The sequence below is a fragment of the Peromyscus californicus genome, unplaced genomic scaffold, assembly GCF_007827085.1.
Source record: "Peromyscus californicus insignis strain IS unplaced genomic scaffold, ASM782708v3 Scaffold_7__1_contigs__length_154581171, whole genome shotgun sequence".
In the NCBI taxonomy this organism is placed as follows: domain Eukaryota; kingdom Metazoa; phylum Chordata; class Mammalia; order Rodentia; family Cricetidae; genus Peromyscus; species Peromyscus californicus.
Genome location: NW_026294595.1, coordinates 9,473,602 through 9,501,395, shown reverse-complemented (window position 1 = coordinate 9,501,395; position 27,794 = coordinate 9,473,602). Strand labels below are relative to the sequence as shown.

The window sequence follows — 27,794 nt, the reverse complement described above, 5'->3', positions numbered from 1 at the left end:
CACCCCCACCCCCATCTGCGCAGGCGCGGGCGTTGACGAGTGGGAGGTGCGCCGCTGACGGGCGGTGTCTGCGACCGTTACGGGCGGGGCTACGCCGGACGTGGGGCGGGAAACCCGGAAGCGGAGGCCGGCGCCTCCTCGGCGGCGGATTCGAGGGTGTGTTTTGTCGGTAGCGGTTTCTGTGGCGCTGCAGGTGGCCCGCCATGCCGTCGGAGGGTCGCTGCTGGGAAACTCTAAGGGCGCTGCGCAATTCCAGCAAAGGCCGCCTGCCCTACCACCGCGAGTGGCTGGTGCACTACGAGGTGAGCGGCGGCCGTCCTCACGCCTTTAACACGCTCCCTCCAGGCGGGTGCGGAGGACCGGACGTGGCGATGGGCCGCATTGCTTTTTTGACTACTGTGCACATAACTTTCTCGAGCCCGTTCTAGTTGATCTACGGCCCCCCCACTTAACGGGAAGCCTCCTGCCCAAAGGCGTCACCATCACCCCAGTCCACTCCCGGGCCTGGGATCTTGTCATCAGCCACGGCCTCTCATTCTCTTCTGCTTTATAGTCCACTTGCTAGAACTACGGCTCTCAGTCTGTGGGTCCAGACCACGTTGGGTAGTCGAACGACCCTTTCACAAGGGTCACCTAAGACCATCGGAAAACAGACTATTTGCATTATGATTCACAACAGTAGCAAAATTACAGTTATGAAGTAGCAACGAAAATAGTTTTATGGTTGGGGATCACCCCAACATGAGGAACTGTATTTAAGGATCGCAGCATTGGAAAGGTTGAGAACCACTGCACAGGAGCTCCAGGCTTCTTGGAGAGCATTTGATTTGACCTAACTCTAGTGTTGCCAATGAAATGACTGGCTGACCTGTGGACGGGGGCGTGGTCCTTATAACTAGTGTTTGCCATGCCCTTCCTTAATGTTTGTTGGTGGCTTTTCTAATCAGTGATACACATTTGCCTGCCCACTGTCCTGGAGGTGTCTGAGTTTATCTATATTACAGGCTTGAACAACCCTACCGTATGTGAGGATACCTTTGTGTGTGTGTGTAGGCTCATGTGCCACAGTTTACATGAAGAGGTCAAAGGATTTTTTCGTAGAAATATAGTCTGCGTCATTATTAAGAATCCACTTATGCTGATGAGATAGCTCCATGGGTAAAGTTAGTTGCTGCATAAGCTTAATGACTGAGTTCAATTCATGTAAACTGTGGCACATGAGCCTACACACACACACACACACACACACACTAATAGTAATAATAGATTTTAAAATACTGTAAATAAAATAACAGCAGCAATAATAAACCACTATTGCTGGTACAGTGGCTTATAATCTCAGCACTTCAGAAGTGGAAGCAGGGGGGTCAGTTCAAGGTCATCCTCAATTTGATACACTGTCTCAAAAGCAAAAAGAAGAAGAAAGAAATCCTACTGTATTTTCATCTCTGGTTGTTAATGCAGTTACTTTATCTTCAGTTTTAACTTACTTGCTTGGGCCCTCAGTTGTTGAGCAGTGTATGGAATGTCTTAGATCAGTAGACATACAAATAGACTTAACCTTCTTCTCCTTAGGATGTTTTGGAAGAATGCACAACTCTTCCAAAACTATCTTCTTACTCTGGATGGGTGGTAGATCACATCCTACCCAACACCTCACCCCACACACAAGAGAACTCTCCTTCCTCTGAATGTTCACCATCCTCTGGATCTACTTCAGGCCTGGACCAACCCTCACTCCTTAAGTCTCCTGTCAGAAGCACTCCAGAATCCTCCTCACCTTCACCAAATGGAACCAAGGTAAAGTTTGAAGACAAAACACCTGTTGGCTGAAAAATCAAAGTGTTTAATATAGTCACATGACAGTGACATTACCCTGAAGAAATGATTGTTTCCTATTGCAGCTGTTTGTAGGAACAGTATTTACCACATCACCCAGTGTTCTTGTGTGTGTGGAGGCCAGAGGTCAACTTGGGATATTTATTCTCGAAGGTCTTCACCTTGTTTTTCAAGACAGAGTTTCTCTGTGTAACAGTCCTACCTGTCCTGGAATTCGCTTTGTAGGCCAAGCTGGCCTTAAACTCACAGAGATGTGACTGCCTCCTTAGCGCTGGGATCAAAGTCCTGTACCACTGTGTTCCACTCATCACCTTGATTTTTGAGACAGTGTTTCTCATTGGCCTGGAGCTCACCAATTAGGATTAACTGGATGTCCAGTAGTCCCAGGAATCCTCCTGTCTCCTCTTCCCCAGTGTTGGAATTATAAGTACATGCCACCATGCAGTTTTAGATGGATTTGGGGACCAAACCTTAGGCCTTCTTGTTTGTACTTTACCCGCTAAGCAATCTCTCCAGCCTAAGGAGACACATCATTTTATTAAGAAAACCAGAGCCAGGCGGCGGCGGCGGTGCACGCCTTTAATCCCAGCACTGGGGAGGCAGAGCCAGGTGGATCTCTGTGAGTTTGAGGCCAGCCTGGTCTACAGAGCGAGATCCAGGACAGGCTCCAAAGCTACACAGAGAAACCCTGTCTGAAAAAAACAAAAAAGTAAAAAAATAAAAAAATAAATAAAATAAAACCAGTGTGACACCAGTTATGGTGGTGTACACCTTTAATTGCAAAACTTGGGAGGCAGAGGCAGGTGGGTTCCTGTGAGTTCAAGGCCAGTGTGGTCTACATAGTAAATTCTAAGCCAGCCAGAGCTACATAGTGAGACTCGGTCTCAAAAAAAGAAGTAAAGTATTGTGCTTCTTGGCCTTTTGGAGAAGATCAAATGTAAATCATTTAGGGTCAGGAATGGGAAAAGAGAGAGGGAGGAACAAAGTTGACATCATGGAAAACACAGTGGTTCTTGTGAAGGGGCCCCAAAGTAGCCTGACCACACAGCAGCCATGACAGACCTAGGGGTCTAGACACAGCTTCTGTCACAGGCTTATTGGCAGGCAACATCCTGATCCAGGAAAAGCCTTAAGCTGATACCACCCAGGGATCGACCCAGGGGTGAGGAAGTACCTGACATCCCAAACATTCCAACCATTAGATAAGGTGGCCAGATGCCCTTGAGTCTAGCACATACCTGTTTTTTGTTTTACAGATACCCCTAGACAATTGTCAGCCAATCAGGGTCCTGGACCTGGGAATCCCCTCACCTCAACCTCTGCTATGATAAAAACTGTGCCCCACCTGAGCTCAGGGCTCTCTGCTCTCACCGCTGTGTCAGACAGACAGAGGGACCAAGCTCTGGAGCTTAAAATAAAGGCTCTTTGCTTTTACATGCGGGATTTGGTCTCTGTGATGGTGGTGGTCTTTTGGGGGTCCCCGCGATCTGGCCATAATAGTTCTAACCTATTTACTGCTGTGGTTGGCGGTGTGAACCTGGGAGAGTGGGGCTTAAAATAAGGCAGACTTAAGTCTCACATAATAGCCAACCTTATTTAGAGCAGCGGACAATTTATACTCTGAGGGTTAAGAAGAGTCACATGAGTAAAGTGTACAATCACAAGGACACGCCACACATGGCAAAAACATGTTTTTCCATAGAGACATAAATAACAATCAGTTGTAATGAATAATCTGAAATAAACATTTCTATCTGCTACACATGGGAGAGGCAGGAAAGCACAGTCCAAGAACAGTTTTGTGTTTTGAAGAAAATGAGGTCACAAGATGCTTGTCTTATTTTGTTGGAATTTTCTCACAAGTGCTCAGAAATCCCCTCGTACAATTTGTACTGTGTTCTGACAGGAAACTAAATTATTTTCATTATTGGTGATTTATAAGTCCATTATTGGTTCCTAAGTTGGATGTGTTAGGCTTTGGAACTCAAGCATTCCTCAAAGGATCCTGTGTTGAACTTTGCCTTCCAGGCAGCAATATTCAAGGTGAGGCTTTTGGGAAGTGCTTGGATCATTGTCTTCAGTAGATTAATACATTGCTGGCTTCATAATCTGATAGGGCACCAGGTTGGAGGGAGTGGGTCCTTGTCAGGTAAATCTAATCCCAGGCCCCTCCTTCCTCTTTCCTTTGCTTCCCGGCCACCTTAAGGTGGCTGCTTTTCTCTACCACATGCTTCTGCTGTCATGTTCTGTCTTAGCACAGTCCAGAAAAAAGCAACAAGTTGTAAAGGCCACCAACCCCCAAATAATGACACAAGACTTATTAGTTATGAATGCTTGGTCTTGTCTTATGCTCGTCCCACTAGCTCTTATAACTTATAGTAACCTATTTCCCTTCATCTACATTTTTCCTCAGGAGCTTTTTACCTTTCATTCTGTATGTCCTACTTTTCCTGCTTTCTCCGTGTCTGTCTGGCCCAGGGGAGTCTCCTTCCCCTCCCCCCCACCTCTCCCCCTTGCCTAGATTCCTTCTCCTATTCATTCTCTCTGCCCGCCAGCCCCTCCTATCCCTCTACTGCCTAGCTATTGGCTGTTCAGCTTTTTATTAGACCAATCATGTGCCTTAGGTAGGCAAAGCAACACATCTTTGCATCATTAAACAAATGCAGCATAAACAAATGTTACACATCTTACATAGTTAAAGTAATTTTCCATCACAACAAGTAACTCAAGTGGCTGTGTATAGAAACTTCTGAATTGGGTTCCAAAATAAATCTTACTTTTGAATAATTTTCTAGGAAAACACCTAGAAAACTACAGTGACAGAAAACTAGCAAAGACATGATCTTTGTCTATAAAAGCAACATAAGTTTACCATGTTGAAAGCTCATTCATTGATTTATTTTCTCTCTCGTCTTCGGTTTAGATCACACAGGAGTGCCAGCGCACAGAACCTGTTGCGCTTCTGTCCTCCCGAGCGATCAAAGTGGAAGGCTGCATCCGAATGTACGAAGTGGCACACAGACTGAGAGGGACAGTAAGTGAGACAATGGAGCAAGGGAGGCTTGACCCTAGAGAGCCACCTTTCACTAGACTCCCCCAGGGGAGGATACTCACTACATGCTAATTAGGAGATGTCACCCACTGAAAGCTCACTCTGGAGGTAGGGTGATGTAAAGGTCAAAAGTGAACACCCTCAAGTGAAATCTGGCTGGTCAATTTTAACTTAGGCTTTCCTATATTCCATTTAATTCTCTAGAATTTGCAGATGGTCCAGATGTGTCAGATATGTTTATATTGTGACAGTTGTATTTTAGCTTTTGAAAGAACAGCACTATTTTAATTAATTTGACTTTGGGACTACTCTAGCTTGTAAAATTAAGTTTTGCCTGAGTCTGTAATTGAAAATACAGTAAATTACGATCTTAAAAAATGGCAAGAGCCTGGGGAGATGGCTCTGTGTAAGAGCACTTCTCTGTAAGCATGAGGACCTGACTTCAAATCCCTAGCACTCATACAGAATGGTTGTATTTGCCTGTAACCCCAGCGTTAGGGGAGAGAGGCATATCCTGAAAGTTGACTGGCCAGCCACTTTTAGCCAAATGGGGAGTTTAAGGTTCAGTGTGACATCCCATGTCAAGACAATTAGAGAGAGTGGTAGAGGCAGACACTTGATAGCTTGCTCTGTAACTGTGTGTATACACACAACGTGATGCACATACTACATTACCACTGCCCCTCCACACACACACACACACACACACACACACACACACAAGTTGGTTAGCATGCACAAAGCCATGGGCTAATCCCTGGAAGCATATGAAAGTGGCCCCATGTCCATATTACCAGCTCTAGGGAGGTGGAGACAGGTAGGATTTAAAGGTCATCCTTAGCTACAGAACAAGTTTGAGACCAGCCAGGGCTACATGAAATCCTGTCTCAAAAAAAAAGAACAGATAAAGGAGAAAAAAAATTTCATCCAAGGATAAATGCTCCACACAGCTCTTGAGAAGCAAGCAGGTGGTTCCATGCGCTGGCGTCTCCCAGGTGCTAAGGACTAAGCGTGGTGGTCAAGGAGCAAATTAGCCAGATGACTACGGCACTCTAAAGGCAGGTACCGATCCTTTTCAGGAGGGCCTGAGGCAGTGGCAGGAGGAGCAGGAGAGGAAGGTGCGAGCCCTCTCAGAGATGGCATCTGAACAACTGAAGAGGTTTGATGAGCTGAAGGAACTGAAGCTGCATAAGGAATTCCAGGACTTACAGGAAGTGATGGAGAAGAGGTGAGTCTTCCTGAGTGGTTGCTGCAAATGTCTGTGTGGTCAGCTTGCTTGCTTTCCCAGAGAAATCCCAAGGTGAAAGTCAGTCCTTAAATATCAAAATAAAATAGGCAAAGAAGTTTCCAGCCTGGAAAAGTGACCAGCCTTGGGAAGAGGCCTAATATGACAGTGAGGGGGAGGGGAAACTGTCTCAGGAGACTTCCCTGACTCTGCCTTATTTATCAGTACCAGAGAAGCCCTGGGCCACCAGGAGAAGCTAAAAGCTGAGCATCGCCACAGAGCCAAGGTCAGTGCTTGGGAGAATCGGCATGATTGTATTGGTGTCTGTCTCTAGCCCTCTGAATGTTCATCACACGGTCAACAGCCATTCTAGAGCCCTTGGTCCATGATCATGCTCCTGCATAGTGCTGTGTAGTAGTTAGTTCTTTATCACTGTGATCAGATACCTGAGAAGACAACGGGAAAGGGGATTGTTTCAGCTACTGGTTTCAGATAGCTCAGAAAGCCTCTGCTCTCTGGGTTATGCCCTTTTCTCCTTCTCTTCTGGGGCTCAGCCTGTGGGGTTGGTACCACCCATATTCAAGTAGGCCCTCCTCCTTTGTTAATCCTCTCTGAAAATGTCCTCAGGAACCTGTAGAGGTATAACTTGCTGCTCTCCTAGGTTCTTTTTCAAGCCAATCAAGTTGAAAATTGCAATTAACCTGTGTATTGGCCTTGGGGAGTTTATTTCCTGCTCTAGCCCGCCTGTGAAAAGATGTAGCTCGCCTAGGATTTGAGCAGTGTGGAAAGGGAGAGGTGCCCCCACTCAGCGACTCGGTGGCCCTTTCAGTAGATTCTCAACCTGAAGCTTCGAGAGGCAGAGCAACAGCGTGTGAAGCAGGCAGAGCAGGAGCAGCTTCGGAAGGAGGAAGGCCAGGTCCGTCTACGCAACCTGTACACCCTGCAAGAGGAGGTCCTTCAGCTTAACCAGCAACTGGATGCCTCCAATCAGCACAAGGATCTGCTGAATGTCGACCTGGCTGCCTTCCAGACCCGGGGCAACCAGCTGTGTAGCCTCATCTCCGGGATCATTCGCACCACCTTGGAGGTGAGGGATTACAGAATGACTGCTTCAGGTTAGAAACAAAGCTGCTTAAAGGCAAAATGTATTTTGATTTACAAATGATGCCTACCGGTTGGCTGTTGGAGGAAATACCAGTCATTGCTTGATCGGTGGGGTAAGAACTGGTGACAGAGCTCTCTGGTAAAGCATTTGTTCACTTTCGTAGGTCCTGGCAACGTAAAATGAAAACCTGGCAAATAAGAGATAGTAATACATTAAAAAAAGATTAAATATATTTTATCTTCATATCTTTGTCTCCATATTTTATATTTAAATGTAAAGCCAGAGACGAAAGAAACATTAAGTACAGTGGGAAAAAGAGGAGTAGTTGACAGTAAGCACAAGAAACACTGAGGTTATACAGGAAAACGTTGGTCTATCTAAGTCCATAGAAGTTAAAGACATTACAGATTAGGAAGAACTTACCATGTACACTGAAATTTAATGTCCTTGATTCAAAGAATGCTCTTGAAATTTATGCCAAAGGATAAACTGCTTTCGTTTTCTGCTTTTCTCATACAAAAAAAAAAAAAAAAAAAGAGCAGAGGACATGACAGGCGGCTTTAAAAACTGAAATGGAACTTGCCACAATGCCCAGCAGGTGGAGGCCTGAGCTTAGGCTGGTGAACCTGAGTTCCTGGCTCACACGAGGTGACAGGAGAGAGCCGACTTGCAGGAGTTGCCTGACTTTCTTTTTCTTGTTGTATAGCTCAACATGGCTGGGAACTTAAGGCATTGCTCCTACATCAGCCCCTTGAGTGCTAGGATTACTGGTATATGCACCATATACTTGATTTTGTCACAAACTTTTTAAAAAAGATTGCTCTGACCATTGTTGAAAGCATCAAAAACTCTATTGTTGGTTGCTATGGATGTGATGATGATACACCTTTTGTTGTTATTGTGTATGTGTTGTGTGTGTACATGTGTGGAAGTCAGAGGACAGTTGTATGGGGTCAGGACTTTTCTACCTTTATGGGGGTTCCAGGTGTTAAATTCAGGTTGTCAGTCACAGTTCCTAAGGAAGTACCTTTACCCACTGAGCTATTCCAGTGGCATTTTTTTATTTTTTGTTTTTTCTTTGAAACAGGGTCTCACTGTGTAGCCCTGGCTGGCCTCAAGAGTTGCAGCAATCTTCCTGCTTCTGCCTCTCAGGTGCTAGGCATGAGCTACCGCTCTCTGATAGTAAATCTTTAAGAGAACAGGAAAAGAGCAGGTATTTGACCATGTGTATGCACTGATCCAGCAGTTCCACTTTAGAAATGTACTGTGTGTGATGTGACTTAGCCCCATGAGGTTATCTAGGAAATGAATGTTAATTATTGTCTCTCCCTCTGACAGAGTGGTTATCCCACAGCAGAGAACCAAGCTGAGGCCGAGCGAACCGTGCAGGAAATGCGGGACCTCCTCTCAAATTTGGAGCAGGAGATCACCAGAGCCTATGAAGTCAAGAAGAAGCAGGATGAAGAGGAGGCCCGGGTCAAGCTGCAAGAATCAGAGGTGCAGCAGGGGCCAGGGGCTCCCACCCAACCCCCTGTGCCCAGCCCAGGCCCAGCAGGGACACAGAATGAAGGTGAGTTTGGTATGGATGCAGTCCTTCAGCTGTCTGAGTTTTAGGATATTGAAAACAAAACAAACATTAGACAGACAGAGAGAGAGAGAGAGAATATATGTCATACTACAGAATGGCCCAGTTTATCAGAACTTTTACATAATGTGTTTTAGTTGATCTGGAACCAATTTCAGATTCTAGCACTTTCCCCAGGGACTTGAAAAGCCTGTCTATGTCTAATGGGTGTGTCATTCCAAATATTGCTACTGCTAAGTATTTCATTTTAAAAGAATTATTAAAGGTTTATTTATTTTTGTTTTGTGTGTATGAATGTTTTACCTTTGTGTGTGTGTGTGTGTGTGTATATATATATATATATATATATATATATATATATACACGTGCCCTACATGTGTACCTGGTGCCCACAGAGGCCAGAAAAGAGCATTGGATCTCCTGGAATTGAAAGTACAGGGACTTGTGAGCCACTATGTGGATAGCTCTAGTCTTCTCCAAGAGGAGCAACTGCTCTTTTTAGAATTTTTTTTTTTAAAGATTCTATTTATTAATTATACAGTATTCTGCCAGCATGTATCCCTGCACACCAGAAGAGGGCACCAGATCTCTTTACAGATGGTTGTGAGCCACCATGTGGGTGCTGGGAATTGAACTCAGAACCTCTGGAAGGGCAGCCAGTGCTCTTACACTGAGCCATCTCTCCAGCTCTAGAATTTTTTTTTTTTAAGGATTTTATTTAATGTGTGTAACTGCTGAACCACAATTTCTCTAACCCCACTGCTAAGTATTTGAAGTAATGTGTACAGATAGCCTTCTGTAATATGTTTGAGGATCACATAGCAGCAATGTGTTTAGCCAGACAATGGAATCTGTTTCTACTTGTATAGCAGTGTGACTTTAGCAAACAACCTTTCCATGTCTGTTGCTTTACTCCTTAAATGGAGGTAGCAGTAGTATCTACTTCATAGTGTGATTGTGATCACTGAAGCATCCAATCCATAGTGCAGTGCTTAGAATAGTCCTAGCTCATATGGCATATTAAGTGAGCTCGCTGCCATTAAGGCCTTTTATTCTCAGACCTGCAGGTGAAGGTACAAGACAGTACGATGCAGTGGTATCAGCAACTTCAGGATGCGTCTGCCAAATGTGTGTTGGCCTTTGAGGGCCTGACCAGCAGTAAGGACAGTCAGGTAAGGGAGAGTTGGGTGGCAAAAATTCGGTGGTGTGCCCCACAGCCTGACATCCTAAAAGAATGTACTTGGCTTGTCATGTTCCCTCGTCTTAAAGGCGTGTGCTCAGCTCTTTAACATATCACCATTCTCTTTTGGCAGGCCAAAAAGATAAAGATGGACTTGCAGAAGGCAGCCACCATCCCAGTGAGCCAGATCTCTACCATTGCAGGTGGGTCAGATGGTTAACAATACTGTCCTTCACTTCATTGGCTTATTTTTGCAAACTGATTGCTCTGAGGTTCTTACACAAAGTGTAAGCTGAGGATGTGCCTTAGTGGCAGAAGGCTTGCCGAGCATGTGCAGAGGCCTGGGTTCCATCCCTACTGCCACCAAAAAGAAAAAGAAAATGTATGTGCAAACTGTGTTGCATCCCCATTTTTTTCTGTTTTCCTCTTCAAACAGAAGATAGCTGGGTCTAGCAGTACAGGCCTGTAATCCCAGCTGGCTCATAAATTCAAGTACAGCATGTATGAAGTGCAATGCAGTGAGACCTTATCTCAAAAGGAGAAAGTCAGAAGACACTCAGGGATACATGTAGTAGAACATTCAACTGCTAGGCCTAACTCAATCCTCAGTAGCATAGGGGGAAAAAAAAAGGAATATTTGTTGACTCTTTTTGGAGGGGTTCAAATGATTTTATTGAGAACCTGGGAGGGTGGGAGAACTGGAGGAGGTTCTAAAGAAATGCTGCGGGGGATAAAGAGATCACATGCCAAAAACCACTGACCAATTTTTAGTCTTTATTTATTTTGGTTTTTTTGAGACAGGCTTTCTTTGTGTAGCCTCAGCTGTCCTGGAAGTAACTCTGTAGACTAGGCTGGCCTCCAACTCACAGATATCTGCTATTTTTATTTTTTAATTGGTATTGGAGGTTGAAGGCCTGATGTCCTGTACTACTGAACTATTGATTCTAACTTGTTTATTTTATTGAGTTAGTGGGCCACTGTGTAGACCAGGCTGTCCTTGAATTCATCTTAGCCTGATGGGTGTTCTTAGTTTCAGACATGTGCCACAACACTTGGCTTCTGTGTATTTTTTTTTTAAAGATTTTATTTATGTATATATGCATGTGACTATATGAGTGTATGTACAAGTGCCTATGGAGGCCAGAAGAGGGCGTTGGATCCCTTAGAATTTGGGAGCAGCCTCATGTGGGTCTAGGGATCTGAACTCTGGTTGGTCCTAATGATTGAGTAGCAGTTGATCTTAACCACTAAACCATCTTTCAGCCCCCGATTCATTTTTAATAAGCTATATATTAATAATAATTATTTAGAATGATTTTTTTACTTATTTGTTTGTGGGGAGGGTGGGGGAGACTTGATTTGGAGATAGGGTCTCACTATGTAGCCCTGGCTGTTCAAGAACTCACCCTGTGGACCAGGCTGGACTCACTCACAGAGATCTGCCTGCTTTTCCCTATCAAGTGCTGGGATTAAAGGCATGTGCCACCATGCGTGGCTTTATTTGTATTTTTGAGGTGGTACTGGTAATTTAACCCAGCACTTTATATAGACATACTAGGCAGACCCAGCATGCTCTGGAATTAGTGCTCAGGAATGTTGAGTGAGCAGAGGAAAGAGAACTTCATTCTTGTCACTAAAAGTGGACAATAACCATGAAGAGTTAGAATTAGAGAAGATTATAAGTGGACATGGGCTGGTCACGTTGGGCATGGGATAGAGAGGGCTGGTTGTGAGATTCAGCCTTTGGGGACCTTGGAAGCTGTTAGTAATAGTAGTAGAATATGACTTTGCAGGAATGCACTGAGGAAACAGCACTTGGGAGGCAGAGACAGGTGGGTCTCTGGGTTTAAAGTCTGCCTGATCTATACAGTGAGTTCCAGGACAGCCAGGTCTACACAGAGCCAATGAAAAGCCAATTCCTTGAAGTGGCTGTTTCTGCAACACTGCCCACTGCCTTTGACCTGATGCTTGAACCAAAGATAGGTAATCTATGAAATGGGGATGGAGACAACAGGAAAGACAGGAAAGGTAACTACAGTTTCTCCTTCCTGAAAGAGAACTAGCTCCGTTCCCGCCACTGGACTCTGTGAAATATTATTGTGAAACATTGCTAGGATAAACATTGTTTTCCCCTGTGCTTAAGTAGATCTGAATTTGTTTTCATTACTCCAGTACCTATAATCAAAGGTTTAATTAACCAGCATCTCCAGTTGAAAAATACTTTATGAAGTTCCTAATCACTTGAGAAGTGATACTAATTACTCAGAAGTATCCTGTAACCAGAGATGCAGGAGGAAACCAAAAATGAATTAAGACAGCACAGAGCTGGGTGGTGGTGGCACACGCCTTTAATCCTACCACTCAGAGGCAGAGGCAGGCAGATCTCTGTGAGTTCAAGGCCAGCTTGGTTTATAGAGTGAGTCTCAGGACAGACAGTGTTATACAACACAGTAAAACCCTGTCTTTAAAAACAAAAATATAATAAAAGACAGCACAAATCTGCAGGATGAATAGTCCCAGAAAAAAAAAAGAATTATTTGGAAGTTATATGTTTCCTGCATTCAGTGCATTCCTGCAAGGTCATATTCTACTACTATTACTAACAACTTCCAAGGTCCCCAAAGGCTGAATCTCACAACCAGCCCTCTCTATCCCATGCCCAACGTGGCTATCATAACCGCCAGCCCATGTCCACTTATAATCTTCTCTAATTCTAACTCTTCATGGTTATTGTCCACCAGACTAACAGCGGTGTGGGACAGACATGCAGATTGCTTCCAGTTTCCAGCAGGAGGGAAAGGGGACAGAAAATAAACTAGTTGGGAGGGAGTTGAGACGCATCTAGGCAGAGAGGTGCCTAATGTGGCCGCTAGAGTCTGAAGCTTGGAGGAAAGGAATGCGCCAGGACAGAGTGAGGCGTCACTGGTATAAAAGTAATGTCTGACACCACGAGGTTACAAAGGAAACACAGAACTGGGGGGACAGCAGGCCCCTAGGAAGCACTACAGTCAAACAAGACAAAGGCAGGAAAGGAAAGGTGGGTAAACCCCGAGAAGCAGCATCTGCAGAAGTCAGGGGAGTTGTTTCCAAGAGAAGCTTGTAGTCCAAAGGCCAAACAGAAAGACTAGCCGCTTAGAAAGTGCACCACCACTGCCCAGGTATGGGTTCTTTCTTCTGCATACATGTTAGGAAATGTGGGTGTCAGCTTTCCATTCCTGTAACAAACTTGTGAGACATTAACTTTATAAAAAGAAAGTTTAGTTTGGCCTACAGTTTTAGAGACTTTGGTTTGTGCTCAGCTCTGTTGCTTTTGGCATATCATGATGGGGAACACTGGGCAAGAACTATGGACCTGGTGAAAAAGAGATGGGACAGAGGTTCTAGAGACGTCTTCAAGGGTCTGTGCCTACTGATCTGAAGACCTCATTCTAAATCCACCTTATAGAAGCCTGTAAATCATGGACCTTTTGTGGACAATTAAAAATCTAAACCACGCCAGGAATTCATTCTGGGTCTTGAAGGATGAAGGAATGCCAGCCCCAGGGAAAGAGGGCCATCAGTCAAAGCAGAGAAGACCCTTAGAAGGTGGTTCTAGACTGACAGCCCTGAGAGCTGTAGTGCTATTTAATACCTTTTCCTACCTCTGCCCTATGTGTCAATTTCAGCTCCAAACAAGGGCCTCCTTCGGAGTTGTACTCATATACTTTGTATCCCGACCATAGAACAACATGAGCCTGACTGTTCTATGTCCTTTTTTGTGTGTGTGCTCTGTGCATGTGTGGAGGCCAAAGACTGACTGGGTATCGTCCTCTATACTTCTCTGCTTCATTTATTTATTTAAATATTTATAGATTGATTTTTTTAAAGTTTATTGTGTGCAGTTTTAAAGTTTATTGTGTCACATGTGTGCAGGTGCCCTTAGAGACAGCCTGATATAGGTACTGGAACTGAACTTGGGTCCTCTGGAAGAGCAGCACATGTTCTTACCACTGAGCCATCTCTTCAGATCTCTATAGATAGATTTATTTATTGTTATATTATGTGTGTGAGTGTTTTAGTGTGTGTATGTCTGTGTACCAAGTGTGTGCCTGGTGCCTTTGGAGACCAAAAGAAAGTATTAGATCCCCTGGAAATAGAATTATGCACAGTTGTGAGCTTCCACGTTGGTTCTGGGATTGAACCTGACTTCTCTGGAAGAGCAGCCAGTCCTCTTAACCACTGAGTCATCTTTCTCTAACCCCTATTTACTTATTTCTTAAAATTTATTTTTATTTATTAGTATGTGTAGGTATATGCTTGTAAGTAAAGTGTCCTCCAGGGCCAGAGGCATTGTATCTTTTTTTTTTTTTCTTTTGATTTTTCGAGACAGGGTTTCTCTGTGTAGCTTTGTGCCTTTTCCTGGCATTGTATCTCTTTAGAGCAGGAGTTATGGATGATTGTGAGCCACCCACTGTGGGTACTGGGAATCAAATTTGGGTCCTCCACAAAAGCAGTATATATTTGTAATTGCTGAGTCCTCTTTTCAGTCCCTCTACATTGTTTGGTGAGACAGTTTCTCACCGAACCTGGAACTTAACATTTGTAGCTAAACTGGCTGGTCAGTGGGTCCCTAAGATCTGCCTGTCTCCACCTCCTAGTGTGGGGTTTACAAGCATATGCTGCCACACTCGGATTTTATGTGGGTGCTAAGGAGTCAAGCTCAGCTCCTTCTTGTGTGGCAAGCACTTCAGCCACTGAGCCACCTCCCCAGCCCTCTGTTATATGCCCATCTTCAATAGTGTGTGGGCTTGGATTCTAAACTTCTGTACAGATGGATTTTGATAGATGCTTTGCTCTGTCACTGCATTGTAAAAAAGATGGTGCTGCACTCAGGAGGCAGATCTCTGTGAGTTCAAGGCCATCCTGGTCTACAAAGTGAGTTCCAGGACAGTTAGGGAGGTTACACAGAAAAACCATGTCTCAAAAAAAAAAACAACAAAAAGAAGATTGACATGAAGTTGTATATTATCGAGACAGGGTCTCATGTAGACTAGGCTGGTCTCAAACTCATTACATGGCCATACTCAACACAAACATGAATTCTGCTATTTGTACCCTTCCTTCCCAAGTGCTGGAGTTAGTGTAAGTGTGCACAACCATGTCCAGCTGCAGTTTTATCTTTTTGTTGCTTTTTCTTTCCTACCCAGGTTCAAAGCTGAAGGAGGTCTTTGAAAAGATCCATAGCCTGCTCTCTGGAAAGCCTGTTCAGTCTGGTGGGCGTTCTGTGTCTGTCACTCTTAACCCACAGGGACTGGACTTTGTCCAGTACAAACTGGCAGAGAAATTTGTGGTGAGAAACCTTGTTGTCGGGTATAGGCAAAAGAAGCTGGTGGAAAGTGTTGAGCCTTGCTATGATAATAATCTGAAATTGTGTCATCTTTGTGTTCCTAGAAACAAGGTGAGGAGGAAGTAGCCTCTCACCATGAGGCAGCATTCCCCATTGCAGTGGTGGCATCTGGTATCTGGGAGCTCCACCCCAAAGTGGGAGACCTCATCCTTGCTCATCTCCACAAGAAGTGCCCCTACTCCGTTCCTTTCTACCCAGCTTTTAAGGAAGGGATGGCTTGGGAAGACTACCAACGGTGAGATTGTTGTCTCCTCTCTCACTCACTCTAGGGAGAGTAGTCGAATATAAGAATCTGAATCTGTTTTCACTCTTTCTCACAGCTCCCTCCCTGTACTTTAAATGTCCTGTAAGAAACACAGTGTCTTGAACCATAATTGGTATTGCACATCTGTAATTCCAGGATTTGGGAGGTTAAGGCAAGTGGGTTTTCAGGTTACCCTGGGATATATAGCAAGAACCCCGTCTCACAAAAAATGGGGGGAAAGTAATGTCTTTCACACAAACTGGATGTCTTTTGGGATTTGTAGATTTGAGGGGGTAATAATTGATAATCCCCATCACTTACTGGAAAGAATGCCGGATCTAGGACCCTGAGTCTTAGAATTTTTTCATCTTACAGCTTTGCAGAATAGGGTAAATCATTTAGATCTCATTGAGAAGCTGCTTTAGTCAGGGTTACTATTGCTGTGATGGAACACCATGACCAAAAAGCGACTCAGGGAGGACACAGTTCTTTATGGAAAGTAGGTAAAGCAGGAACTCAAGCAGGACAGGAACCTGGAGACAGGAGCTGAGGCAGAGCCATGGAGGGGTGCTGCTTACTGCTTGCTCCTTATGACTTGCTCAGTCTTCTTTCTCATAGCACCCAGGACCACTAACCCAGGGGGGGCAGCACCCACAGCAGGCTGGGCCCTTCCTCATCAATCACTCATCAAGCAAATGCCCAACAGACTTCCCTTTCCCTATAGCTGTTTTATCAAGGTATTTTCTCAGTTGAGGTTCCTTCCTCTCAGATGATTCTTGCCTTGTATCAAGTTGACAAAACTAGCCAGCACTTAGGCAGTTTCCTTATTGGGAGTTCACTGGTGAGTTTGCTTTGAAGAGCTAATTTTTTTTTTTAAGATTTATTTATTATGTATACGGTATTTTGTCTGCATTATGTCTACACACCAGAAGAGGGCACCAGATCTCATTACAGATGGTTGTGAGCCACCATGTGGTTGCTGGGAATTGAACTCAGGACCTCTGGAAGAGCAGCCAGTGCTCTTAACCTCTGAGCCATCTCTCCAGCCCGAAGAGCTAAATTTTATATAGAAATTTGATCATGAATACCCATCCTTTGTACAGATATAATAAGAGTATGTAATAATAATGCAAAGTGCAACTAGTAGTACCTTAAGCCATAAAAAGAAACTTCTTTGTCATTCTCATTTTGGCCTTGTCATTCTGAATTTTATCTTCACACATAGGATGCTTGGCTACCAAGTGACGGGCTCGAAGGTGGAGCAACAGGACAACTTTCTGAAACGAATGTCTGGGATGATCCGTCTGTATGCTGCCATCATCCAGCTCCAGTGGCCCTATGGAAACCGGCAAGAGGTAGGGAGAACAGCCTGCTGCTGATAAGGAATGGTAGCCCAGCATCCACAGCAACTGCACCTTGGTGTTAGTCTGCTCTCTGTTACTAAGATAAACAACTTACAAGGAGGAAACCTTGGGTTCGGGGATTTAGCTTAGTGGTAGAGCACTTACCTAGCAAGCACAAGGGTTCGATCCTCAGCTCCGGGGGGGGGGTGTGGGGGGGGGGGGGGGTAACCTCTACTTTGCTTTGTGATAGCCTATGCATGGATTAGGACATTTGTGAGATCCTTCAGTCTCACTCTCCCTTGGTCCAGTTGCCTTTGGAGCCACGGTGAGACAAAGCATCATGGCAGAAGCATGGGCAGAGCAAAGCTGCTTATAGCAGTTGGCTAGTAAAAGATGCAAAAAGCTTTTGAGAGGGTTCTCAGTAAGTGTCCCCTTCAAGGGTATGTCCCCAGTGACCTAGCTTTCCAACTGGGCTCCACTTCTTAAAGGTTCCACACTCCGTAGTACCACAGGTTGGTGATCAAGCCTGTAACTCAGTCTTTGAAGGCTCTTGTAGGCTGTCCTTCAGAGAGGCTATACTGTGGAATGATGGATAAAGAGTATGGTAGCCTCATGGGTATATTTTAGAGAAGTGGATGTTGATTCTTAGGCAACTTTTTTGAATCAATAAGAGAGTTCAGCTGCTCCCTGAGCTGAGGCCATAAAGAACTAATCTTAGAACAGAGTCCACAAGTCATAACATTTATAAAAGTTTGATCAGTTGTGGTATGCTGCCTATAATTTCAACACCAGGAAGCTGTGGCAGAAGGATTGCAAGCTCCAGATCACTCTGGACTGCACAGTGAGACCCTGTCACTACAATACCAAAATGAGACAAAAAGTCAGGCGTCTGTGGCGGGGGAGCATAGTGACACGCCTTTTAATACCAGCTTTTGGAGGCAGGACGGTGAGTTCAATGCCAGCTCGGTCTACTTAGATGCTCCAGGCCACCCAATGCTAGTGAGTCCCTGTCTCAAAACGAAAACACCAAAAAAACAACCCCCCCCCCCCCCAAACCAAATCAACAGCAGCAAAGTCAGGCGAGGTGGTTTACCCCTACACTCCCATCTTGGGAGAGTGGGCCAGGGAGGATTGCCATGAGTTTGAGGTCAGCCTGGGCTACAAAGTTAAGACTCTATCTGAAAAACAAACCACAAATTTCCTAAACATGAAGCTGATGCTGGTATATCAAAGGAACCCTGTAAAGAATTTGTGGGAGCCTGCACATGGATCAAAATATTTCAAAGAATGATTTCCTTAGCTTTTTTTCTTTCTGCTCTCTCGTGTATGCATGGGCCAGATGCTCTTGGGGTTCATGTCTAACGGTTGAGTGATGACATGGAGAGTTTATTCTGTGACTAAAATGAGATGACGTCATGACACAGCTGCTTGCCTTCCAGGCTCATCCTCATGGCTTAAATCATGGCTGGCGCTGGTTGGCACAGATCTTAAACATGGAGCCTCTGTCGGATGTGACAGCCACTCTCCTGTTTGACTTCTTGGAGGTAATTCCACTATCCAATGAGAGAACGGCAGCGGTTGAGGTGGCCTCAGGACATGGGGTAAAATGAATGGGGGGCACCACAGAAGTGGGGCCACGTAGTGGACAGTGTTAGGCTGCTGTTACCCAGCTTCTCCTGAGCCAGGAGACAGGCCTAGCTTCCACTTTTCTCTCACTGTCCTCGACTTCCCTTAGAGTAGGATGGACCATTTTCTGCTCTTTATAATGTCTTGGGTTGAGGGGTGTCCCTGCAGGCTTTATAGCTGACAAGGAAAACAATTCAGTTGTGGGATGAATGAAACTCATTTTGGCCTGGTGCTAGGCCAGGACTTCTTGGAGTCTGACACCAGCTCATATATTTTTGCCATATTTAAGCATAGCACAATTTTGGAAAAAAGTTTTCAGATAACATTAGACTCAGCCCTGTGAGTACAACAAAGCTTAAGACACGTTTACATTGAAGCTCCTTACAAAGTACATATGGCTTCATCCATAAGATGGGTTCTTGTTGACTCAGAAACAGTGCTCAAGATAAGGGTCTAGGGAGAATGACTGAGGTCACCATAAGACCTGTGGGAGTCAGGATTGGTCTGGCCCTGTGATAACACAGAAGTCACCTAGGCTGTTGTAAGGTACAAATGGCATCTCTCACGAGGATGAGTTTTGTTTTTAGTTTTGGTTTTGGTTTTTTGTTTTGTTTTTTCGAGACAAGGTTTCTCTGTGTAGTTTTGGTGCCTGTCTGGAACTTGCTCTGTAGACCAGGCTGGCCTCGAACTCTCAGAGATCTGCCTGGCTCTGCCTCCTGAGTGCTGGGATTAAAGGCCTGCGCCACCACCGCCTGGCAAGGATGAGTTTTATGACCTAGAAGTAATACTCAAGGTTTAGGGGGAAAGGGCCTGGGATAAGTAAAACGTAAATTCTGTAAGATACAGGCTGAGCCTCGCTCATCAGCCAGCAAAGGATCTCCAGGTTGCAGACTACATCCATTCGCAGCATTCCAGGAGGAGGAGAGGTTAAAAATCTTTTTCCTTTGAAGGACGCCTGTGAGTTTAACTTTACTGGCTTCTCCTTTATTAATTTGTGTGCATAAGCACTTTCCACCCTCTACAATAATGTATATCCTAGTGTAAGTAAAAAGCAGACTTCATTTTAGGGAGAGAATTGAGTAATGGAATTATGGTAGACTGTGCAGGTGAGTCTCCTGAGACACTGGAAACAGGAACCAGATCACCAGGCACCAACACACTCTTCCTGGGTGTAGTTTTCCATAAATGTTATTGCTTTGTGAGCCCCCTTTCCTTGCTTCTCTGTGCACTATGAGGACTATCCTGGGCTGTCACCCAGTCTCAGTTTGGTTACCCAGTGTGGAGGGATTAATATCCCACTGTTCTCATGACTACTTTCTGGGGAGAAAATGCAAGCTTATGTCAGATATCTCCCTCCCTGGAACTCAGAGATCCACTTGTCTTGGCCTTCTGAGTGATAGGAGAAAAGCATTCACTACCACACCCAGATGAAGGAGCTGCTTCTGAAATAAGCTTCAGGGAACTGGGAATGGTACTCCCATGGCTGTAATCCCAGCACAAGAGAGGCTCAACAGGAGGATCACAAGTTTGAGACCAGCCTGGGCTACTCAGTGAGACCTTGCCTCGAATGACTGAATGCTGAGAGTTCATGCCCTGACAACACTGAAGCCCTTAGGCCTGTAATTGTAATAGCTCCTAGTTAGGATATAACTCCTGAAGTCATGGTGTATCAACATGAAACCTGAGTCTGAGACAAGCGGGAACTAAGAGGAACGCCATGAACTATTTGTTAAGCCTTGACAGTTGACTTAAGTGGGAGTATATAATAAATTAGAAGAAAGTTGGATTTTTCTTTAATGTTATGAAGGGACTTAGGGTCTTATGCGGGCTAGACAATGCCCACAAGTGAACTACATCCCCCACATAGAAAGTTGGGTCTTCTCCACTTACTCCTTAGTTAGCTAAGTGACAAACCATGGCTGAGATGTTTTCCACCTATTCCTTAGTTAGCTAAGTGATACCATGCCTGAGATGATAGGAGTGATAGGCAAAGGAGTAATTGTGTCTTTCTCATGAGTTGATTTTTGTTCTCTGCTCACAGTTTTGTTTTGTATTTTTTGTTTGTTTGTTTTTGTTTTTTTGTTTGCTTTTTTTCAAAGCAGGATTTCTGTATGTAACAGTCCTGGCTGTCCTGGAACTCACTCTGTAGACCAGGCTGGCCTCGAACTCAGAGATCTGCCTGCTTCTGCCTCCTGAATGCTGGGGTTAAAGGGTGTGCCACCAGCACCCAGCTACTCTCATAGTTTTTACTTTCCCTCTAGGTGTGTGGGAACGCCCTCATGAAGCAGTACCAGGTCCAGTTCTGGAAGATGATACTTCTCATCAAAGAGGACTACTTTCCCAGGTACAGGCTTATTGATCAGCCCACTGGGGAATTAGTAGGTAGCTCTTGAAAGCCAGGTACCATGAATTCCTAAGTGCTAGTGCATTGTGTGAGTGTGTGAGTGTGTGTGTGTGTGTGTGTGTGTGTGTGTGTGTGTGTGTGTGTGTGTCTTGCTGAGTTTTTATTTTCGTTTTCTTTTGTTCTTTTGTTTAGTTTGAGTCTCTGTAGCCTAGTCTGTCCCAGAACTCTTACCAATCCTGTCTCAACCCTTTTTTTTTTTCGAGACAGGATTTCTCTGTGTAGCTTTGCGCCTTTCCTGGGACTCACTTGGTAGCCCAGGCTGGCCTCGAACTCACAGAGATCTGCCTGGCTCTGCCGCCCGAGTGCTGGGATTAAAGGCGTGCGCCACCACCGCCCGGCTTTTTTTTACTTTTATTTATTCTTCTCTCATACAGTATATCTCAACTGCAGCTTCCCCTCCCTCTATTCCTCCTTCCCCTCCTCTTCCAACGCTCCATCCTGCACATCTACTCTCCTACCCCTGCTCCTCCCAGAAAAGAGCAGGCCTCCCAGGGACATCAACTGAACACATCACAAAGTACATTAAGGGGTTGGGGATTTAGCTCAGTGGTAGAGCGTTTGCCTAGCAAGCACAAGGCCCTGGGTTTGATCCTCAGCTCCAAACAACAACAACAACAACAAAAACAAAGTACGTTAAGACCAGGCACAAACCTTCACATCAAGGCAGTTCGAGGCAACCCAGTAAGTAGAAAGGGATCCCAAGAGCAGGCAAAAGAGCCAGAGCTGAGATTACAAAAGAGGTCCCACTGTCAGGAGTCCCCCAAAACCCCATGCCAGTAACCATAACATATATGCAGAGCGCCTATCCTAGACCCATGCAGGCTGCAGGATGGCAAATTCAGTCAGTGTGAGTCTCCTGAGCCCTGCTTAGTTGACTGCACAGACTATGCTCTCCTGATGTCTTCACTGGCTCCCACAATTCCACCTCACCCTCTTCTTTGGGGTTTGCTGAGCTCTGAGGGGGAGAGATCCAATGGAGACCTCCAACCTGGGCTGACTCTCTGCCTGATGTTTGGCTGTGGATCTTGTGCATGTTTCATTTTAAAGTTATATTTGTGTGTTTGGTTGGTTGGTTGGTTTTGGTTTTGGTTTTTCGAGACAGGGTTTCTCTGTGTAGCTTTGTGCCTTTCTTGGAACTCACTCTGTAGACCAGGCTGGCCTCAAACTCACAGAGATGTGCCTGTCTCTGCCTCCCAAGTGCTGGGATTAAAGGCATGCGCCACCACCGCCTGGCATGTTTGTTTTGTTTATTGGTGGGGCTGGAAATGCGGCTTATGCATGCTACAGTGTACACATGGAAGTCAGGACAGCATATGGGAACTGGGTTTTTCCTTTCACCCTGTGGGTTCCTGGGTTCAAACTCAGGTAAGTCAGGCTTGGTGGCAAGATCTTTAACCCCCGCTGAGCCATCTTACCAGCCTAGTGTGTGATACTTTTGACTTAAGTGAAAAATGAGCTAGGGTCAGTGGTTGAGCATGTGCCTAGCATGAGCAAGGGCCTGGGTTTGATCTCATGATGTGGACTGGGATCTGTTTAAAGATAATATTGCTGGGCAATCATGGTACACACCTTTAATCCTAGCACCCAGGAAGCAGAGGCAGGCAGAGTTCAAGGCCACCCTGGTCTTACAGAGCTAGTTCCAGGACAGACAAGACTAAACAAAGAAACCCTGTCTCAAAAATCCAAAAAGGGGGGGGGGGGGGGCTCGCGGGACATCTTTCTCCTCATCCTTCTCTTTGATTTTTTTTTTTTAAGAAATTTATTTTCAACTGTGTGTATGTATACTTGAGAATGTTCACAAACACAAATACACACACAATGTATACATGTGCCTTCAAAGGCCAGATGTGTTGGAGCCCCCAGAACTGAGTTACGGGCACTGTGAGCTGCCCTTCATGGGTGCTGGGAATTGAACTCAGGTCCTCTGCAAAACCAATAGGTACTCACCACTGAGCCATCTCTCCAACTTTTTCTTGTCTTTAATGTTTGAGTAAATGATTTTGAATTTTAATGAAAGCATCTTTTAATTATTGTTTCTTAAAAAAATTGTAAATTGGGCTGGAGAGATGGGACAGTGGTTAAGGGCTGTTCTTCCAAAGGTCCTGAGTTCAATTCCCAGCAACCACATGATGGCTCACAGCCATCTGTAATGAGATCTGGCGCCCTCTTCTGGCCAGCAGGGATACGTGCAGACAGAACACTGTATACATAATAAATAAATTTTTAAAAAAAAATTGTAAATTGTGGAGACGTTGAAATAAGTAAGATATTTGATGTTGGGTATGGGTGATAGGGCACTTATCTAGCACATTCTAGGCTCTGTTCACACCATTATATGCATTCACTCATGCACTACTGAAAAAATACTGCCTTTTTTTTTTTTTTTTTTTTTTTAGGAAGGGTTGGGACAAAATCTCACTCTGTAGGCCAGGATGGCCTGGACCTCAGCAGGCCACCTGCCTGAGTCACAAGTGCTGAGATTATAGGCTTGAGCTACAGTGCCCAGGTGTAGGGGTGTGTGTGTGTGTGTGTGTGTGTGTGTGTGTGTGGAGAGAGAGAGAGAGAGAGAGAGAGAGAGTTGGGTGTACACATATACATGTAAGTCAGAGGTCAACATTGGGTGTTTCTGTTATTCTTCACTATTTTTTGCAACAGTTTCCCTCATGAACCTAGAACTCTGATTTGGCTAGGCTGGCTGGCCACCAAGCCCCAAGCTCTAGGATTATTGGTGCATACCCCCACCTCTGGCTCTTAGGTGTGTTCTGGGGATGGAACCCAGGTCCTCAGGTCCTCATGCTTATACAGCATGCACTTTACCAATGAGCCATCTCTCCAGTACTTTTTTTTTTTTTTTGGTTTTTCGAGACAGGGTTTCTCTATGTAGTTTTGGCACCTGTCCTGGAACTCTGTCTGTAGACCAGGCTGGCCTCGAACTCACAGAGATCTGCCTGCCTCTGCCTCCCAAGTGCTGGGATTGAAGGTGTGTGCCAGCACTGTTCCTTAGAAGAGTCAGTGGATCTAGTCCTCGCCTGACCAAAGCGTGGAGATGTACCACAGGTGGGATTCACATCTCTCTCTCCCTCCCTCCCTCCCTTCCTCTCTCCCTCCCCCAACAGAATTGAAGCCATCACAAGCTCAGGACAGATGGGTTCTTTCATACGTCTGAAGCAGTTCTTGGAGAAATGTCTGCAACGCAGGGAGATTCCTGTTCCCAAAGGCTTTCTGACCTCCTCCTTCTGGCGCTCCTGATGTCCTCCGTCATCAGTCATCACATCGTGTTGCAGGAGGGGCAACAATAAGGCAACGGAGACAGCGGGTTTGGAAGAAATCATGTCAGATTTAGAGCTTCGTCAGGGTGTTTTTATAGATCTCTGTACCATGTGACTAAGATTGTCATAGTTCACAGCCTTTTGCCAGTCTCTTGTCAGAGTTGGTAGTTCCTGTAGGTGTCATGGACAGAGCAACAGAGCTGGCCTTTCTTACTTTCATAAGTTATGGGAGAGGTAAGAAGGAGCAATTGGCTGCATCCTTTGTCTCTAGGATCTTTCAGAAAGCTGGTGATACTTTATCTGTTTCCCTCTGACCTGGAGGAGCCGACCATTTTCACTTTCACCCTCCACCCCATCCCTTTTCATACACATACTTAGAAAGTCAACCTCTTAAGATTCCCTTAAAGTATCATGTGATGTTTGAGGCCAATCTCTTCTGTGCAGCCTGGGTATGAGGTAAAATACTTTATACTTTATGGCTTGTAAACTACTTTTCTATTCAGAGGACATATATGATGGAGGTATGGAGTGAACCTCAGAGTGCATCAAGTTAGCGGGTATGTGGATCAGGACTAGGAACATGCAACTATGGAGTGCTCTCCGTCTTCTTGATCTGGAATTTGGTCCCTGGATAGCTGGGGATGCTGTATGAGATCGGGTACCTTCTTGTTTTTCTCACAGAAATGAAGATGGGCTGAGATATGACTTGCAGTATTAGGTGTGGGCCGAAGATTAGCAGTGAATGCATTGGTCATTAGGAGGAGCTGACTATATCAGATGGAAGTTGGTATTTGTTTTAGGAATAGATTGACTCTCTTTGTGTACTGCAGAGTGCCTTGTGTGGTGGGTGTTTATTGGTTCTCTTGAATGGCCTAAGCATTTCAATTGTTGACTACAGTGCCCCAAAAAGCAATAAAGCTTGAATTTTCAAAAATCCTCTGCTGTTATGTGGTTGCCTCAATATTATCTGTGTCCTGTATGTGAGCGGTGTATGTAAATCCTATGGACATGGATGTCTACAGGTCTAGGTAGGGACTATGTATTTCTTCCTCTTTATCTTCATCTTGGAAAAACTTGTTTTGTATCATTCTTTTTTAAAAAAATGATGTCCCAATAACTGACTTTGATCTAGCAAGAGATGTGGAGGGTTGAGGCTATAGCATTTTCCTAGCCTGCGGGAGATCTTGGGCTCCAGCTGCAGTGCCCCTCCCCAGGAAGAAAAGTTAGAATATTAAGTTCTCTAATGTAACAGAACACTATGTACACTTGAGTCAGGAGACTGGACTCCATTCATTTTTGTTACATTAAAAATGTAATGTAGCCGGGCGGTGGTGGCGCACGCCTTTAATCCCAGCACTCGGGAGGCAGAGCCAGGCGGATTTCTGTGAGTTCGAAGCCAGCCTGGGCTACCAAGTGAGTTCCAGGAAAAGGCGCAAAGCTACACAGAGAAACAAAAAAAAAAAAAAAAAAAAAAATGTAATGTAAAGTTCTAGTCCTTGAATGCTATTATTATAAACTATTTAGGATAAGTAAATGCAGATTAGTAGTTGGTCATCTCTAACAATCAGACTGGTAGTCATGTTAGGTCCGTTTTCAAGGTCAGAGATATACTTTAGATAGGTGCTCTTCAAACACTTCAGAGACCTGCAGAACATGGCATTTAAGATATTTTAATAACATAAGGCTTTTCTTGATAGTGATATACATCTGTTCCTAGCAGCACCAATCTACTTCAGAGAAGATGATGGGCACAGAAGAACCTCCCTATAGTTTACTTTCACTTGTGGCAAAGTTAGTCACTGGGCAAGAAACTGCCCTTGCCTCAACTGCTGACAGTACGCTGTCCAAATTGGATAAGCAGGACACAAAAGAAGGCAACTGCTGACCTTTGCCAAGACAAAGTAGGACAGTCCTTCAAAATTCCTGCTTCACAGGAAAGTTTTAGATATGCTAGGCCTATAGGCCATAGATGGATGCCCCAGCATTACAGAGGAATCTGACTGTCCAGGATGTCTCTATCATTTCTATAGTTTTGGAAGTTGTTTGCTCTGTACTTCCTGTTTACTCCAATAGTTTATCCTTCTCAAGTCTCTGATGGAATTGAAGAATAGTTATACCATTTTCTTTGTTACCAAATTCAGAAAAGAAACTTAGAAAAGAGTTGTAAAGTTTATAAGGTTGAGAGACATAAAAGCTTAAGTTGTTTAAGAAAATATTTTAAGGTCTAAAAAGATTTTTTTTTTTTTTGGTTTTTCGAGACAGGGTTTCTCTGTGTAGTTTTGGTACTACAAAAGATCCAGTTTTGTCCTGGATCTTGCTCTGTAGACCAGATTGGCCTCAAACTCACAGAGATCTGCCTGGCTCGAGATCCTCTCGAGTGCTGGGATTAAAGGCATGTGCCACCACCACTTGGTGTAAAAAGATATTTTTAGGCTGGTGATACAAGTTATGATGGAAAGTGGGTTAGTAATAAAACTTTGGACTCATCAAGATAGGATAGATACTAGAGTAATTTCTCTGAATTTGTCAAATACAAATGAACTGGACTTCGCAAGTATTATTCTTACTTGATTATTGTTTTTATTGTATATAGTTTCACTACGTTAGAGTTAAAACCTTTTTATTTAGACAATACCTAGTAATTGTTCTTATTGTATATCATTTTTCTGTGTTAGAACTAAAGCCTTTCCTTTTTATGTAGACAAACAGGGCAGAGGGGGCATGTTGGTAGAATATTTGATCGCACTGTGACACTCGAGACTGTTAATAAAGTTAACCTTGAATTGGGGGTAGAGTAAGTGACTAGCTGACCAGAATTAGCCAGAGAGATTTTGGAGGACACAGGATATGATAAAGAGGCACAGGAAGGAGTAGGGAGGGGCTTAGAAAGATTTGTGGGCCCTTTTGATCTGGGAAGTGTGGAGAGATGGTCATCTGGTCATCCCTCCAGTTTCCTTTATCAGGTTTTTACCCCAATATCTGACGACTGTTTTTTTATTAATATTAGAACAATTTAGATAAATGCTTCATTATATGGTCTCATGTGTGACACAGCATGCATGTGGAGGTCAGTGGACAACTTTGTGAAGTCAGTTCTCTTTCTACTTTTACATGGGTTAGGGATTGAACTCAAGTTGTGAGGCTTACATGACAAACGCCTTTACTAGCTGATTCATTTCACCAGCCTGAGAAAACTTTTGTTTTGGAATATTTGTTTACACTGTATGAAGATGTGTCACTGTGATTGATTTAGTAAAGAGCTGACTGGGCAATAGCTAGGCAGGAGAGCTAGGCTAGATTTCTGTGAGAGAAGGGCACGAGGAATCTAGGCATGCAGATCACACCAGAGAGATGCCGTGAGTCTGAAGAAGTTGGACATACAGTACAGAGCAGAGGTAACCGAGCATGTGGCAGAATGCAGATTAATAGAAACAAGTTAATCTGAATTACTTTCCTAATTGAAATAAGTCTCTGTGTTGTTATTTAGGGGCTGGCGACCCAAAGATAGTCCAACAAGAAAGCTTGCTACATACTTT

General features: G+C 44.5%; 1 protein-coding gene and 1 non-coding gene across 2 annotated transcripts; both read left to right on the top strand.

Moving 5' to 3' along the window:
- The first annotated feature begins 94 nt into the window (after window positions 1–94).
- Window positions 95–25,194, top strand: Gle1 (GLE1 RNA export mediator). The gene is made up of 15 exons (XM_052725054.1): window positions 95–302; window positions 1,576–1,800; window positions 4,763–4,873; window positions 5,971–6,119; window positions 6,342–6,402; window positions 6,949–7,203; window positions 8,560–8,791; window positions 9,866–9,978; window positions 10,120–10,189; window positions 15,173–15,315; window positions 15,417–15,607; window positions 16,842–16,971; window positions 18,399–18,503; window positions 20,847–20,929; window positions 24,106–25,194. Exons 1-15 carry the CDS (start codon window positions 204–206, stop codon window positions 24,236–24,238), a joined length of 2,100 nt encoding a protein of 699 aa, XP_052581014.1. The 5' UTR covers window positions 95–203; the 3' UTR covers window positions 24,239–25,194.
- Window positions 21,519–21,594, top strand: Trnaa-agc (transfer RNA alanine (anticodon AGC)). The gene has a single exon. It is a non-coding gene; the product is annotated as a tRNA-Ala (tRNA).
- Window positions 25,195–27,794: the final 2,600 nt, after the last annotated feature.